The sequence below is a fragment of the Lissotriton helveticus genome, chromosome 4_1, assembly GCF_964261635.1.
Source record: "Lissotriton helveticus chromosome 4_1, aLisHel1.1, whole genome shotgun sequence".
Taxonomy (NCBI): Eukaryota; Metazoa; Chordata; class Amphibia; order Caudata; family Salamandridae; genus Lissotriton; species Lissotriton helveticus.
In genome coordinates, this window is record NC_136063.1 from 105,411,664 (window position 1) to 105,428,047 (window position 16,384).

The 16,384-nt window shown below is 44.0% G+C and overlaps 1 protein-coding gene across 4 annotated transcripts in view; it reads left to right on the forward strand.

Annotated features, from left to right (window-relative positions):
- NUGGC (nuclear GTPase, germinal center associated) overlaps positions 1-16,384 on the forward strand; it is a 1,180,213-nt gene that overhangs the window by 1,094,877 nt on the left and 68,952 nt on the right. For all 4 annotated transcript variants that reach the window (XM_078686520.1, XM_078686521.1, XM_078686519.1 and 1 more), the window contains exon 29: positions 15,364-15,412. In XM_078686520.1, the coding sequence (XP_078542646.1) occupies positions 15,364-15,412 (49 nt within the window). The remainder of the gene's footprint in view (positions 1-15,363; positions 15,413-16,384) is intronic.

Below are 16,384 nucleotides of genomic sequence, written 5' to 3' on the forward strand. Positions count from 1 at the left end.
AGCTGTCTCCTGGGCAGCTACTCTCACGCTTTATGGAACTCTGTCAGGTTCTGCCCATTGTTCCAGTGTAAGCCAGTGCTATAATTTCTCAGGTTAAGCAGAGCGGCCATAATGTGACAAATTCACCATCTCTTGCCGGTTGGATCAACTGATTCTTGGGAGAGCTATAGACACCAGTGTGCCGCATTGCTGGCACTTCTGGCTCCTTTTCACTGGATTTTCATGGGACACTCCGGCGAGCCTTATGGACACGCCATTTGATGGTTCCCATCTTTTTGAGAACAAAGCAGACTTGGCCCTGAAGAGCTTCAAAGTCAGCAGGATCAAGGCAGTCCCGGGGCCTTTCTGCTCCCTCATGTAAATTAATAGAAAAACTAAAACTGAGAAACCACATTGGCGGATAACTAGTCATGGAAAACTAACTTTAGGGAAATTCAAATAAATCGAAAGTTAAAGGATAGATAATTTTTTCCAAACTCGCACACTTGAAGATAAGGGGTAGTGAAAGTATTTTGAGTTCAGGGATGGGCAAAGTTTAGGGACAATGAGTGTTTTTTCGAATTCAGGGATGGGTGGATTTTAGAGGTGATATGGGGTTTTTAGGGATCAGGCATGGGTGAAGTTGAGTGTGAGTGGTTTTATGGGTTCAGGGATAGGAGGAGTTTATATGTAGAAAGGGTTGCAACTGTTTTTTGAAGGTTCAGGGATGAGTGGAGTAAAGCGGCAGTGAGGGTGTTTTAGATACAGAAATTAGGAGAGTTTAGGATTAAAAATGTATGGGATCAGGAATGGGTGGAGATTAGGTGTGGCAAGGGGTTTTTAGTGTTCAGAGATGGGTGGAGTTTAGGGTTAAAAAGGGCTTTTAGGGTATAGGGATCAGTGGAGTTTGGGGGTCAGGTATGGGTGAAGTTCATGCATGGAGAGGCATTTGTAGGGGGCAGAGATGGATGGTGCTTAAGGGGTAGGGAGGGTTCAGCTAAATAAAAGCATCCAAAGTAATTTACACTTCCCACATAAGATCAACACAAAAACAACACACTTCCTACTACACACCCTACATTGTGAAGACTGCTACCTGTATAGCAAGGTTTCTGCATGCCACATAGATGTATTAAGCGATACCAAAGGGGATGATGGATGGAGCGTTTGAGCAAATCAAACACTCACCCCCAGTCAACTGATCTGGGTTTAATCCATCATCATTATTTTGCTCACTCTGCCACCCCAGTTCAGACATAGCCATATGCAAATCAGTCTGACCCTGTGCCTCATGGGAACAGTCCAGCCCGAACTGCCAAGCCATGTCTTCCCTGGACCGGAAACAAGCATCCTAGGACCGGTTTCGGATTCATAAGCTCCGTGTTCATATACATGGCAGCCTTAGTAACTGGGTTATACCGGTAAATCAGCCATGAAAAGATCTATAGCATGGTATTCTAATTACAATGAACCAGAAAATCCACACTGCACTCATGGGAAGAAATAATGAAGTTCAAAGTGAAACCTGGCCTCGTAAACCTGACAAGTAGATCATCGCTCCAATCAGTACAAGAAAGGAAGGTCACTGTGGCGTGGAGGAATGGGCCTGGGTAGCTGGTGCACAAGAAGGAGTGCATAATGGTCCACCCTCCTGGCAAGTGCAGCTTTACTAAACGAGAGCAGATCAAAGGCAGAGAACGGTCATATATCTGCAGTGGCTTCATGAGAGGGTTTTACTTGGCTATTGCTGTTTGATCAAAAGGTCAAGGATGATGACTGGTTAATATTTGAAACAAATAATGAAATATGCTGTTCTCAAGCAGCATTGGTTACTGTAGAAATCTCTTCATATGCATCCTACGTTGTGCCAGTGCAAACAACGGAGGACAATAGCTGTTTTGCTATATGTGTTTCCAGAACCTTGTCTGTTACCATTCAGTCTTTTCTAGTACCTAGATGTAATGTATCCAGCATTAAATTGGAAGGTGCAGAGGCTCAGTGGAGATCTTCAACGCAAATAATATGCTGGGAAATATCACGAAAGAGTCTCCATTCTTGTTTGAGCATAAGGACAACGCTTTAAAACCAAGTGACAAGCACATAGACGAGAATAACCCAATAATTTTGCTTTGTGGTGATTTTAGTCCTAGCCTGGCACAATGAATGGTTAGAAGAGAAATAATTGAACAGGCAAACTCAAGACAGATATACAGCAGGTACAGTAAGAATGGGAGGTGCCTAACAGCCATGATGGTAGCAAGTGGGTTAAGAGTATTAAATGGGCGAACAAAGGCAGACACACCAGCTAAAATACCTTCCGTGTTGGCAAAAGAACCAGCAACGATTACGTTCTTCTAAGTATAGAGGTATGCACTTAGTGCTGGATATGGTAGTGGAGCCAGGAATGGAAGGTGATCATGATGAGCCTCTTCTTACTCGTTTGTTCCTTCCCTGGATCACGCTGGATGTTGAAGAGAGCTCAACTTCCTGCTCTGCTCATTCCTCCAGAAGATCAGTTGTAGCAGTGATTCTGTTGAGTTTCTTGGGAAGGCTTGGTTTGCTAGGACAGTTTCATTTTAGGGTCACCCGTGGCAGCCGTAACTGACTGCAGTTCTGTGAGACATCTGCTTTGGTTTTGGTAGTGGTGGTTCTATTGTTTATCTGCAGGTGTTCCTCCTCCCACCGTCTCCCTACCCAGAAGAGGGTGCAGCAGGTATGCTGCATTGCACACTTTTGTGGAAAAAGGATGAGAGCTTGATACCAGTGGTGACAGGAATCTTCTTTACTTCTTGGTGGTCAGCAACACAAGCAGTAGCTCTTATAGCAGAGAGGTCTCTGGACTCCGATGTCCACTAATTCACAGACTTGTCTTGGTCTTAGTCTTGTCTTGAGCACCTACAGACAATATAGGTAGGAAAACAGTCTAATCGGGCCGTTGCAGTCCATGCAATACAAGTCCGCTTCATAATAATAATAATAATATACCCGCATTTAAACTAACTGGCCCTTTTTGAATTTAGGAAAGTCTACGTAATAAAAAAAGGCATGGGGAACAAATGCAGCCTGGCTGCTTATGAGGCACATACTGTTTTCACAAAATGAGGGTGGAATACATGGCAAGTGCTGGGATGTGATTGTCCCCTGCATAGTGTACAATCATGTCCACTTACCTGTGTTCCTGACAAAAATATCTGGTATTGAGGTTTTTTTTGTTTAAAAGGATTTTTTATTCTGGTTTTTTTAGGTATTGGCCCCAGCCTCTTGCTAATCTAGCATGTGTGCATAGCCCTTGACTTGCTACTGGTCCTGTAAGTGGAGAGGTGCACCAAGCAAGCCTTCCGTAGTGGTAGAAAGACTACTCCCCCAAGGTTCACCCTTGTAGCGCAGTGGTGGTAGCATACCGGGTTTTGTACTGATTATAGTGTGACCAGGCTATGTTAACTTCATAATGTAAATTGAATCCTCCTAGCCATTTTCCCGAAGTCCCACTGCTTAGGCTGAACAGAAACCCTAATGCTGCGATCCCTTGTATATGGATGCGTACCCAAAATGGTGGTGAGTTATGATATAGATACATATATATATATATACATATATATATGAAATTCACTGAAAAAACCATAGGTTATAGACCATATATAGTTAGGAATTTGCATTTACAAAACCTTGAAAATTCACTGAAAAAACCATAGGTTAGAGACCATATATAGTTAGCTGGACATTTTATTGACATAAAACCATTGAAATTCCATATATAGTTAGTTGCACTAACTATATATCGCGCACCCGCAATCCACTGCTGATGATGTCACATATTACATCATTCATGACATGGTCAGTGACATCACTGATGACATCACTGATGACATCTCAAATGACATCACTGATGACATCTCAAATGACATCACTGATGACATCATCTAGTGTCTGTGTGTTTTTTGTAAAGTTTAAATATGTTTTACATATTGAAGAATGAGTGGATGTATGGAAGACTGAGTGTGTGTGTGGCTGGCTGGGAGGTGTGTGACTCTGTGCATCTCAATGTGTACTTGTATCAGTGATTGTATAAGAGAGTAAGTATGTGTTAGTATATGTGTTAAAAGTATGGTGTTCTGTGTTTAACTGTATAGATGAGGAAATCGAAGTGTGATTGATTCTTCACAGGACTGACTAGGTGTATGAGTGCATATGATAGTGTGTAATAATGAGTGACTGTATGTATGAGTGATTGTATGGGTGAATGAGTGAATGTGTGTGTAGACGTAGGAATCAGTAAGTGCGTATGTAGTAACTGGTATTGGTGTGTCATGATGTCATCAGTGATGTCATTTGAGATGTCATCAGTGATGTCATTTGAGATGTCATCAGTGATGTCATCAGTGATGTCACTGAAGTATGGTGTTCTGTGTTTAACTGTATAGATGAGGAAATGGAAGTGTGATTGATTCTTTACAGGACTGACTAGGTGTGTGAGTAACTCCATGGATGAGTGGCAGTGTGTGAGTGTCTGCATAGGTGTATGAGTGCATATGATAGTGTTGTAATAATGAGTGACTGTATGTATGAGTGATTGTATGGGTGAATGAGTGAATGTGTGTGTAGACGTAGGAATCAGTGAGTGCGTATGTAGTAACTGGTATTGGTGTGTCATGATGTCATCAGTGATGTCATTTGAGATGTCATCAGTGATGTCATCAGTGATGTCATTTGAGATGTCATCAGTGATGTCATCAGTGATGTCACTGACCATGTCATGAATGATGTAATATGTGACATCATCAGCAGTGGATTGCGGGTGCGCGATATATAGTTAGTGCAACTAACTATATATGGAATTTCATTGGTTTTATGTCAATAAAATGTCCAGCTAACTATATATGGTCTCTAACCTATGGTTTTTTCAGTGAATTTTCAAGGTTTTGTAAATGCAAATTCCTAACTATATATGGTCTATAACCTATGGTTTTTTCAGTGAATTTCATTGGTTTTTTAAAAGCTAATGTCTATAGCTGTAAAATATATTCTTTATTACGTGAAGTATCACGTAGCCACGTGAGACGCCTCATGACGCGTCGCATAACCGTGACGTATCGGCTCTGCAGCGCAAACAAAACCCGTAACGTAAGCGTGCCGGAGCACGCTTACAGATATATATATTTTTTTTAACCTTAATTAGACAAAATCCACACGTGCACATATCTTGAGGCCTTGCAAAGGCACATCAAACAAACAGTCCCTACAATTTTGCCAAGTTTGCTGGAAATCTATTCCCTTAATTTTTTTTTTACTGTTTCTCTTGGTTTTCCCCTTGTAACGCTTACCGGGACGCTACCCGGTACGCGAACCGGACGCTCCAAAAACACAAGATGGCGGACTCCCGTTACGCTGCCGGTTAGCTGCCCGGTTCGCGTACCGGGAAGCGCCTCTACCGCGAAAAATCGCGGGGGACTTTAATATCCCCCTCATCAATCCTAGGGGGTCAGGAGGGGTTTACCTTGCCCCCTTTCCTTCATTTCCCCCTTCTTTTTTCACCACATCTTGTCTCTCGAACCTACCGAGAGACAAGATGGCGGCCGCTCCGGACTGTTTACAATGTTGACAGCTACGCTGCATGTTAGCTGCCCGGTTAGCTGCCCGGTTCGCGTACCGGGACGCGCCTCTACGGCGTAAAATCGCAAAAAAAAAAAAAAAATTATTTTTTGCCCCGCGGGGCACTTTAATATCCCCCTCATCAATCCTAGGGGGTCAGGAGTGGTCTACCTTGCCCCCTTTCCTTCATTTCCCCCTTCGTTTTTCACCACATCTTGTCTCTCGATCGTACCGAGAGACAAGATGGCGGCCGCTCCAGACTGTTTAGAATGTTGACAGACACCGGAGAGCCAATCAGCTTCGCTTCGCGAAGTTCCGTTACGCGTCAGGTACGCGAACCCGGGGCGCTAACCGGAGCGCTGTCACAGATATATATATTTTTTTAAACGTTAATTTCTCAAAATCCACTGGAGCACATATATTGAGACATAGCAAAGGCACGTCGGGCAAACCATATCTACAATTTTGCCAAGTTTCATGTAAATCTATTCAGCCGTTCGAGCTAAAAGTGAGTCCAACCGCCCTATGGAAAAATGAATGGGAAAAATGCGTTTTGGGACCCCCCTTTTTTCTCGGCCCCCCCTTGACGAAACCCCCCCAAATTTTCAGGGGCTGCTCAGAAACAAAACTTGCCATTTTCCTGAAAATTACAGCCAATTCCGTCCACAAACGGCAAAGTTATTAGACATAGAATTTTCAGAAATCCCATAGAGAAAAAATCCTAACTATATATACCCACTGGCTATCGCCAGTAGGTAATATACATATATAAACATATATAAATGCATGCATACATATACATATATGCATACATATGCATGTTATTTACATGAAAGTTTTAAAAACACTAATAAAAGCAAAGCTAAAAAGCCACCTCATTACAAACAGAATGGCTTTAACTTAAACGAGGGCGAGATCTATTGCATTTTCAATGCTTGTTTACTTTGGTTCTATCAAGAAGGCATTCAGATGTGTCACACATTTGCCATAAATTCTGAATGTTAGCACTCTAGTTGCTCATTAGATCACTGTAGTAAAGCTAGTGCTCACCAGGGAAGTCTGCTGCTAATCATGGTTTGCAGCCATTTTCCCGCATTTTTTATCCCGCAGACTTTCAGTCCGCATACCATTATCCCGCATTTTTTCAAAACGCATGTGCATTTATCGCGCATGCCTTTACAAAGAATTACGTTTTAAAGGCATGTATGGTAAATGCATTTGCGTTGTGAAAACCACGATGACGAGAGAGGTAAGTGGGTTTGTGTTAATTTTTTCGTGGGTTAGTGATTGTGTAGTGTAGTGTAGTGTTGTGTAGTGTAGTGTTGTGTTAGTGTAGTGTAGAGTTGTGGTGGTTGTTTAGTGTAGGGTCATGCTGGGGGTAGTGTTTTAGGGTTTAGGGTTGTGTTGTAGTGTTTGCGTAGTGTAGGGTCATGCTGGGGGTAGTGTTTTAGGGTTTAGGGTAGTGTTGTAGTGTTTGCGTAGTGTAGGGTCATGCTGGGGGTAGTGTTTTAGGGTTTAGGGTTGTGTTGTAGTGTTTGCGTAGTGTAGGGTCATGCTGGGGCTAGTGTTTTAGGGTTTAGGGTAGTGTTGTAGTGTTTGCGTAGTGTAGGGTCATGCTGGGCGTAGTGTTTTAGGGTTTAGGATAGTGTTGTAGTGTTTGCGTAGTGTAGGGTCATGCTGGGGGTAGTGTTTTAGGGTTTTGGGTAGTGTTGTAGCGTTTGCGTAGTGTAGGGTCATGCTGGGGTGTAGTATTTTAGGGTTTAGGGTAGTGTTGTAGTGTTTGCGTAGTGTAGGGTCATGCTGGGGGTAGTGTTTTAGGGTTTTGGGTAGTGTTGTAGTGTTTGCGTAGTGTAGGGTCATGCTGGGGTGTAGTGTTTTAGGGTTTTGGGTAGTGTTGTAGTGTTTGCGTAGTGTAGGGTCATGCTGGGGTGTAGTGTTTTAGGGTTTTGGGTAGTGTTGTAGTGTTTGAGTAGTGTAGGGTCATGCTGGGGGTAGTGTTTTAGGGTTTTGGGTAGTGTTGTAGTGTTTGCGTAGTGTAGGGTCATGCTGGGGGTAGTGTTTTAGGGTTTTGGGTAGTGTTGTAGTGTTTGCGTAGTGTAGGGTCATGCTGGGGGGTAGTTTTTTAGGGTTTTGGGTAGTGTTGTAGTGTTTGCGTGGTGTAGGGTCATGCTGGGGGTAGTGTTTTAGGGTTTTGGGTAGTGTTGTAGTGTTTGCGTAGTGTAGGGTCATGCTGGGGGTAGTGTTTTAGGGTTTAGGGTAGTGTTGTAGTGTTTGCGTAGTGTAGGGTCATGCTGGGGGTAGTGTTTTAGGGTTTAGGGTAGTGTTGTAGTGTTTGCGTAGTGTAGGGTCATGCTGGGGGTAGTGTTTTAGGGTTTAGGGTAGTGTTGTAGTGTTTGCGTAGTGTAGGGTCATGCTGGGGGTAGTGTTTTAGGGTTTAGGGTAGTGTTGTAGTGTTTGCGTAGTGTAGGGTCATGCTGGGGGTAGTGTTTTAGGGTTTAGGGTAGTTTAGTTGTTTAGTGTATGCTAAAGGCATATTCGTTCTAAAAGTTTTCGTTATTTTAATTTGCGGCCTAATAGTACATGCGGGATTTTTTTTGCGGACTGATGGTATGCGGGATTTCGTCATATATTCGCTAATCATACTTTCTATGGCAAAATGAACCCCCTCATTTTGTTCCTTTTTAAATTAAATGTTTTAAGAGTTACCACTTTATTCCAATCAAGATGGCTTCAGGTGTGCCATACCTTTGCAATAAGTAGGACTGTTAGCACTCTAGTTGTTCTTTAGAACACTCTGGGACATTCTGTCATTGGGCTATAGTTGGGCTACATCTGGCTGATATTTGGGCTACATTTGTTTTTTTTTGTCTCTGGTGGCCATCTTTGGGCTACATTTGGGCTCCAACATATATATAGCCCAATGTAGCCCAATATATATTTTTCAAAGTTAATTTTCGTAAAAACCACTGGATGCTATATCTTGAGACATAGCAAAGGCACATCGGGCTACCAGTCCCTACAATTTTGCCAAGTTTGGTGTAAATCCATTCAGCCGTTCAGGCTAAAAGTGAGGCCAACCGCCCTATGGAAAATTGCATGGGAAAAACACGTTTTGGAACCCCCCTTTTTTCTCGGCCCCCCCTTGACGAGACCCCCCCAAATTTTCAGGGGCTGCTCAGAAACAAAATGTTCCATTTTCCTGAAATTTCAGCCAATTCTGTCCTCAAACGCCAAAGTTATTCGACATAGAATTTTCAAAAATCCCATAGGAAAAAAATCCTAACTATATATACCTACTGGCTATCGCCAGTAGGTAATATATATATATATATATATATATATATATATATATATATATATATATATATATATATATATATATATATAATGAGTGAACCAAAGTGGCACAGATCTGTGGGTTCTATTTTTAAAAGGTTTGACATGGTGGTGTGCACACTAAGGAGATGAGCGATACAAAAGGGGATGATGGACGGAGCGTTTGAACAAATCAAACACTCACCCCCAGTCAACTGATCTGGGTTTAATCCATCACCATTCTTTAGTTCACTCAGCCACCCCAGTTCAGACATGGCTATATGCAAATCAGTCTGACCCTGTGCCTTCTGGGAACAGTCCAGCCCGAACTGCCAAGCCATGTCTTCCCTGGACCGGAAACAAGCATCCTGGGACCGGTTTCGGATTCATAATCCTCATCTGCTAGGCTATCTTGATTCCAGTGGCCAAGTGAACAAGTGACTCACGTCTGAGTATACCCTGCCACACTTAGGGCGAACAAAGCGATACAAAAGGGGATGATGGACGGAGCGTTTGAACAAATCAAACACTCACCCCCAGTCAACTGATCTGGGTTTACTCAGACGTGAGTCCCTTGTTCACTTGGCCACTGGATTCAAGATAGCCTGGCTGATGAGGATTATGAATCCGAAACCGGTCCCAGGATGCTTGTTTCCGGTCCAGGGAAGACATGGCTTGGCAGTTCGGGCTGGACTGTTCCCATAAGGCACAGGGTCAGACTGATTTGCATATAGCCATGTCTGACTGGGGTGGCTGAGTGAACTAAAGAATGGTGATGGATTAAACCCAGATCAGTTGACTGGGGGTGAGTGTTTGATTTGTTCAAATGCTCCGTCCATCATCCCCTTTTGTATCACTAAGGAGATGAGGCTGCTTTCCCAGACAGTGGACGCGTATTGCTGACATGTTATAGACTGGAGGGAGGAACCCAGGCGTTACAGGTGGAGAACAGAGGCAGGCTTCACCTTAGAAATTCAATTGGGTCCTTTCAGATATAGAGGGATATTCATTAGTTTGCCTGAGACTAATGTTTGGTGGCTGGCAGGAGTTAAAAGAGGAACCACAGTTTTTGTAACAGGATATGAAGGGCCCTTCAGAATGGGAGCAGCCATTTGCCTCTCATCCTGATAACTGTCCGGTGTGGCGGTTGATAGTCTGCTGCAGACTGCTTTCATGTATTTTTTCCTCTATTGTCCATGAAGAGCATCACTCAAGCTAAAGGCAGAGTCTGGAAGACAGCCTGAGAACGAGGCCTGAAAAGTGAGCCGACCCAAATCAGTTGTGAAAAGGCTGAGAAAGAATTCACATCCCCTAACTGTCATCCATTAATTCGATTGGGAGCTGCGGTCCCACTAGTTGTTCTGAGTCCAAGTTCCCTTCAACCAAGGAGGGGTGCTCTGCAGAGGACTCTAAGGACTGCCGAGCAAACCACGGTTGGTGTCTGCCTGAGAGCCACTTTCCTAGTGGTGAGGGAGACATCAGCTGTATGATTGGTCCTGAGAACTTTAAGGAGTCTGGCCTGAGCAAGAGGGACAGAGTGCGCCAACCATGCTCGAGGAGCTTACTACTTATGGGCGATGAGGTTCATTCGACCCTAGTGGTAAAGGTCTGTCCGAAAGAGACTCGAAACCAGCACAGCCAAATGTGTGTGAAGTTGAAGCCTAGTCCCCGGGATCCCCTGAGGAACGTCAGTACTTTCCAAGCGTGCCTGAGCGGTCTCCGATTGTTGTCCTTGGCATAGCAACGGTGGCACTTGCAAAAGTGAGCCTGATCGGCTTGCCCAACTGAAGCCAACATCGGCATTGCCCTGTGAAACCCACTGTGTGCTTGCACTGGACAGCGCAATCATGGCCCTGCTGTACTTGTACTTGTGTGGTCATGGCCGTCCAGAAGACGACTGCAAAACTGGTGCTTGGCCAGGGTACCACCAGTGACTGGCCAGACGGCACTGACCCCCAAAAAAGTGCTGAGCCACCCGTGCCACTCTGAAATAAAAGCCTGTTGCCTTGAGGCAATCTGTGCCAAAATAGTAGCTGAAGTCCCAAGTATCTAATCAGACATTTGCCATTCGTGTCTGAAAAGTACCTAGAAAATGCAACATCTCTACCTAGAGGAGAAGACTGGAAAGACGCTGTAATCCAGGGATGCCCCTGTCCAACTACAAGTTTGACTCACCATAAAGAGTGACTCTGGCCAACCAAGACCGCAAGACCCGTTTGCTGTGCAGACCACTGGAGCACAAAAGAGGGGCATCAATAGAAGCCACCACTCCTGCTGCTAACATTCCAGACTATCTTCCCCATAGAGAAATTGTATGTGTATAAGAAGGGCAGTTTACCGAAAATGTGGCTTCCTCGCCTTAATGCTGGGTCTTGCAGTGCAATTCCTGACATCCAGCTCCACACCATTGAAGAATATTAGCAAAAGCTTAGGTGGGTGAGTTTCCTTTGTTATAACCAAGCATTGACACTTGGGAATGGTTTTCCGTGGCTGTAACAGGAGATCACAAAAATGGGAGGACATGGAGATGTATGACCTGTATACACTCTCCCTTAGAGTATAACAAATTCAAAAGGGTATACTGCTTCGATGATGGCTTCAAGATAATATTAAAACCTCAGAGCACCAAATGTCACTAGGAGTGCCTGCTCATAGAAGCAAGAGCCCTCACCCACCCGAAGGTGGAATGCTTTATCATCGAGCCTGCTCCTCATTGGGATGGTGCTGTAATGCTCAACGGGCCCTTTGCTAGAGATCTTTTGGTTCGCCTATGAAGGACTGTGTATATGCAAGAGTCCCATTGCCAGTGTAGGAAGATTGAAATGAAGCGAGATAATATGGACTATAGACACTGCAGTTTGTTTAATAGGGCATAAAAAGTCTATGTCAAGATTTATAAAGTTTGAGAAACCAGGAGAAATGATGATTCAAGCTTCCACTATGAATAACCGGTCTCTGGTACTAGACAAATGTGAGATTAAATCAGTAAAGGTTTTTGGTCGACATGTTTCATGCCTCTGCTGTCCCATCGGATAAAGTGGCATTTCATCAGGACCTATCAAAGAATACCTAATCTTCGCTGTGTGTGGGGATCCCGATTGTGTTATGGGACATGATACCCACCTCTGTGAACACCAGAAACTTTGGTAACTGCAACAACTTACACTGCAGTGTGTAGTTTGACATTTTAGTATACTAGTGGTGGAGGCTGGTTTAGTATATGGTTAACACTTATTTCATTAAAGCTCCTTGCACTTGCCTTTGTCCAGTTTAACGCAAGAGCTGGAGCCAAGGTCTCCATGAACTGGTTCAAACTGGAGTATACGAGGAGGGCACCATATGTGCCTTTCAAATCAATCTGGTGACACTGGCAAGCGCCCCACCCAAGCCCAATACACAAAGTCCTGTCTGTGGAGGTGGTCACACCTCCCTGTGACAGGAAACCTATTGTTCTACCTTTCCCTGCTCGAGCTTGGCTCAACAGCAGGAGGGAAGAATCATGTATGTGATCAGCAGCAGCACTAGCTTGCTGTCAGACCCTGAAAGGCTGCATTTGGGAGTATAGGGGGTACCCTAAGGGAGCCCCCAGTAGATGGGATCATACTGCCAAAAATGGAATCGGTGTTGGGGTATGATTCCAACATGTTTGATACCAAACATGACCAGGATTGGTGCAGCCACCATATAGTTAGACATCTCATTAATGACTTATGTCCACTATATGTATTAAAAATGTCTGACCCCAGTTACAAAGCCTGGAGAATCGACTTCGGAGTTTGTGGAGGTGCCCTGCTCATGCAGGGACGCCCTCACACTTATAAACAAGAGCCCTGCCTTCAGGACTGAAAGGCCAGTCATAGGGGTGACTTGTGGGTTTTTAAGTGCAGTGACCTCATAGATATAAGAAAACATGTAGCTGTCAGGATGGGTGCAAGCACCCACTCACACAGGCAGCATTCGCAGGGGCCTGTAGTCACAGTTTGGGTGGTCTTTCATGGGTGGCACAATACATGCTGCAGCCAATTGGAGACCCCTGGTGTACCTATGTCCTGGGTACCTTAGTACCATATACTAGGGATTTTGAAGAGTACACCAGTAGCCAATTATGGAGGTACAGAGGTACTTACAATGGTCAATTTAGGGAGGAAGCCGAGTGACTGGGGTCCCGATTAGTAGGATCCTAGTAAAAAAAAAAACTACTGACACCAGCAAAAAGTGGATCCAGCTTTCCTACAACTAGTGACCTGTTTAAAAGAGAAAGGTAAACAACGCATACAACAATTAAACAAATGCAGCTCGGTTGAATGTCGGAATAACGAGTTTGTTTACAAAGGCTACCTTACCAACGTGGTCTCTACGACGACCTTGATTTTTCGTGGTAAAGGCATGCACAGTAAACAGCTACCCGTGGCTGTTTACCATCCCCCTGAGCCCTAAATATACCCCCCCAACCTCCTTAAAACTTCCCTGACCCCCCACCCCCTTACTACCCCGAACTCCCCCACCCCCTAAAAACTACCCCAGACCCCTAAAAACAAACCTGACCCCCTCCCACCCCCTAAAAACTACAACAAACCCCTCCCACATCCTAAAAACTACCCCTACCCTTAAAACTACACTAAACCCCCTTCCCTACATACCTCATACCCCACCCCCTAAAAACTACCCCAAACCCCGACCCACTAAAAACGACCCCAAATCCCCCACCCCATAAAACGACCCCGATCCTCCCACCCCTTGAAACTACCCCGTTCCCCCGACCCCCTAAAAATGACCCCAAACCCCTCTTACCTGTCCTCTCCTCTTTCTTTTCTTTTTCACGCCCGTCCTGAACACTAGACTGACTTTACCTTAACGACGCACATGAGTGGTTAAGGCAAAGTCGTTGTTCAGGCAAGTTGTTGTTCGGCATGTGGGCTTCCGGAACTCGTGTCTCATGTCTCATGTTCCGGATGTTCCTCATGCAGCACAAGTAGTACTGATTCTGCATACATTTAAAAAACATTCTCACATTGGTGATGAGTAAGTTTGTCACACACATGCACAAAATGTAATTTCACACATGCAATAAGGACTTCTTGCTCAGTGGCAAAGTGCGGGAGAAAACACGTAGACAACACAAACAATCTGGTAGCCGTGGCCTTTGTCTTACCCTCCTAAGTAAAGTAATGGGCCTTATGGACTATGTGGACAGCTCGGTCTCAGTATATCTAATAGTAAACACAAAGGTATGTAAGAAAGGAATACAAATGCTCCAGCTGAAAAGACGGTAATGGCCAGAGGAGATTGTTGTCTGATCGCGACGGGCACCATCTTAGGACATGAAAGAATGTACAGAGCGTGTGCAAATAAAATGGTCATGTTATGGGCGACTAAAAGGCAGAAGCCATACATAGTAGCCCCAATGTAGATGCTAGAGGACAAGAGAAGATCATATATAGTTGACAAAAAGATGGACGCCCTCTAATGGATGGGATGGATGTCTATAAGTAGGGTCAAGAGGCAATCAAGGTATTTTAGTGAAATATTCAAGGCACCAAGAGGTAGACATTTTGGAGAAGCACAGCCCTCCATCTTGGAATCCCATTTTCCTTTTTTCAACCTTGAATGCTGACATATGCAGCTTTATAATGAAGAAGCAGAACAAAAGGAAGAGGCAAGCAAGTATAGTGGGAAAAGGGGGAACCACAATTAGTGATGAGGAGCAGAGGAAAGGAGATGCCAAAATTCTGAATCCCAGGCCCTTAACATGGACCCTGGCTTTGCCTCAACACCTCAAGAAGATCTCTTCAGATTAAATTGTGAATTGGCTCAGTTCTTCCGAAAGATTAAATTACAAGCTTTCTTTCGAGATAAGTCCATACCTCAAACTAAGTCTAATTCAAGATTGAGAAAACCCTCAGTGTTAGTTACTTGATTTAACTATAATAGGGGAATTGCAGCGTTTTTTTCATCTAAGACAGTATGATTTTACTGATATTTTCACCTAACTACAACATCTGTTTGGTTTTTATTTAGTGAATTTGTAAATACATAATATATGTGTATTAAAGGGCACTGTTAGCTTTTTTGTTGGGGTGTGTGAGTAGATCTATATAATATTTCTCCAGTGATCAAACTGTGTTATGGGTGGATGTCTCTTACTGGGTTACACTATCTCTCACATGCGCACCCTAACAATGACTTTGCATCAGTTTGCTGCATGACAAGGTCGGGATGTTAGGATTTTGCAATAAAGGACTGTTGAACCCGCCATCAGTCCCCCTCTTTTTCACCAAGCATGATGGATTGACCTGATAGTACTGGTGAGTTGTCTCGCCTTACCTTCACCACCCAGTTTCACACTGCTCCTTTTTCAATGTTGGGTGGTCTGAGAAAATATTGAGTTAACTGCAGAAAATGAAGATGTGGTACAATTTAATCTGCACAAAGGTTTACAGGAGAGGTGTGACCTCACACTCTGTCTTTTACTTTTCTCAGCTGAAGAAAGAGCCTCCAAGTGGTTATGGGACTTTGTCAAGCGCAGCTGGTAAGTCTGTGAAAATCATTGCTCTAACATGCAGCTCAGTAATAAACACTGTCTCTGAATGGTTTCTCTTTCATCTAAAGAACATGTTTTATCTGTCTGTAAGCAAATTTGTTGATTAACTTTCTAGGTCATGACAGGTTGAGTATGGCTCCAAAAGCAAAAGTAATGCATGCTTTGCTAATCATTCAGAAATATCTGAACACTTACATGCAAAAAGACAACAAAAACCCTGCACCCAGATGACCTTTTATTTGAGTTAGCAATTTCAAGTATGTGTAATCGCAGCATGGCTCTGTAACGATATATCTGAAACATGTAGATTTACCCCCAGGCGTCAGACTGGATCCGGAAAGCTTTTCATCAGCAGTACCCCTGCGCGCGTCGGTAGGCGTTGTCATGCAGCTCCTCGTGCGTCATTGTCACCGTGATGACGTCGTCAGAGCTACTTAGACGCGCCCACGTGCGCTGATATCAGTTTTCTTTTTCCACGCTAGCAAGCGCAGATCCGGGAAGAGCAAGTACCCCCAGTCAATTTTTGACTGACTGTTTCGAGTCCTTTTACCTCATCTTTTCCAGTCGTTCGACTCCTGGTGTCGAAGGGATGCCCGGTTTCAAGAACTGTGGGGACTGTCATCGCATAATGTCGGTGACGGACCCCCACCGCATGTGTCTCTACTGTCGCGACCATGACCCCAAGTCGTGCCCTGACTGCCGGGCCATGGCGCCAAAACTTTGCGGGAGCGGTCCCGAAAGTTTTTTTTTTTTTTTTTAATTCTGTTTATTGTTTTCCAACATAAAACAAAAACAACAAACAAGTTGTACATACACGTGGATACGGACCTCCAATTTAGCATAGCATCATATGAATCACTGAGCAATGAATGAATATTGTAAAAAACATGAGCATTCGTGGCAGTACACAATCATTTTGCTGAAGAGCACAATGCAATGCGACATGATGTTCCAACACAC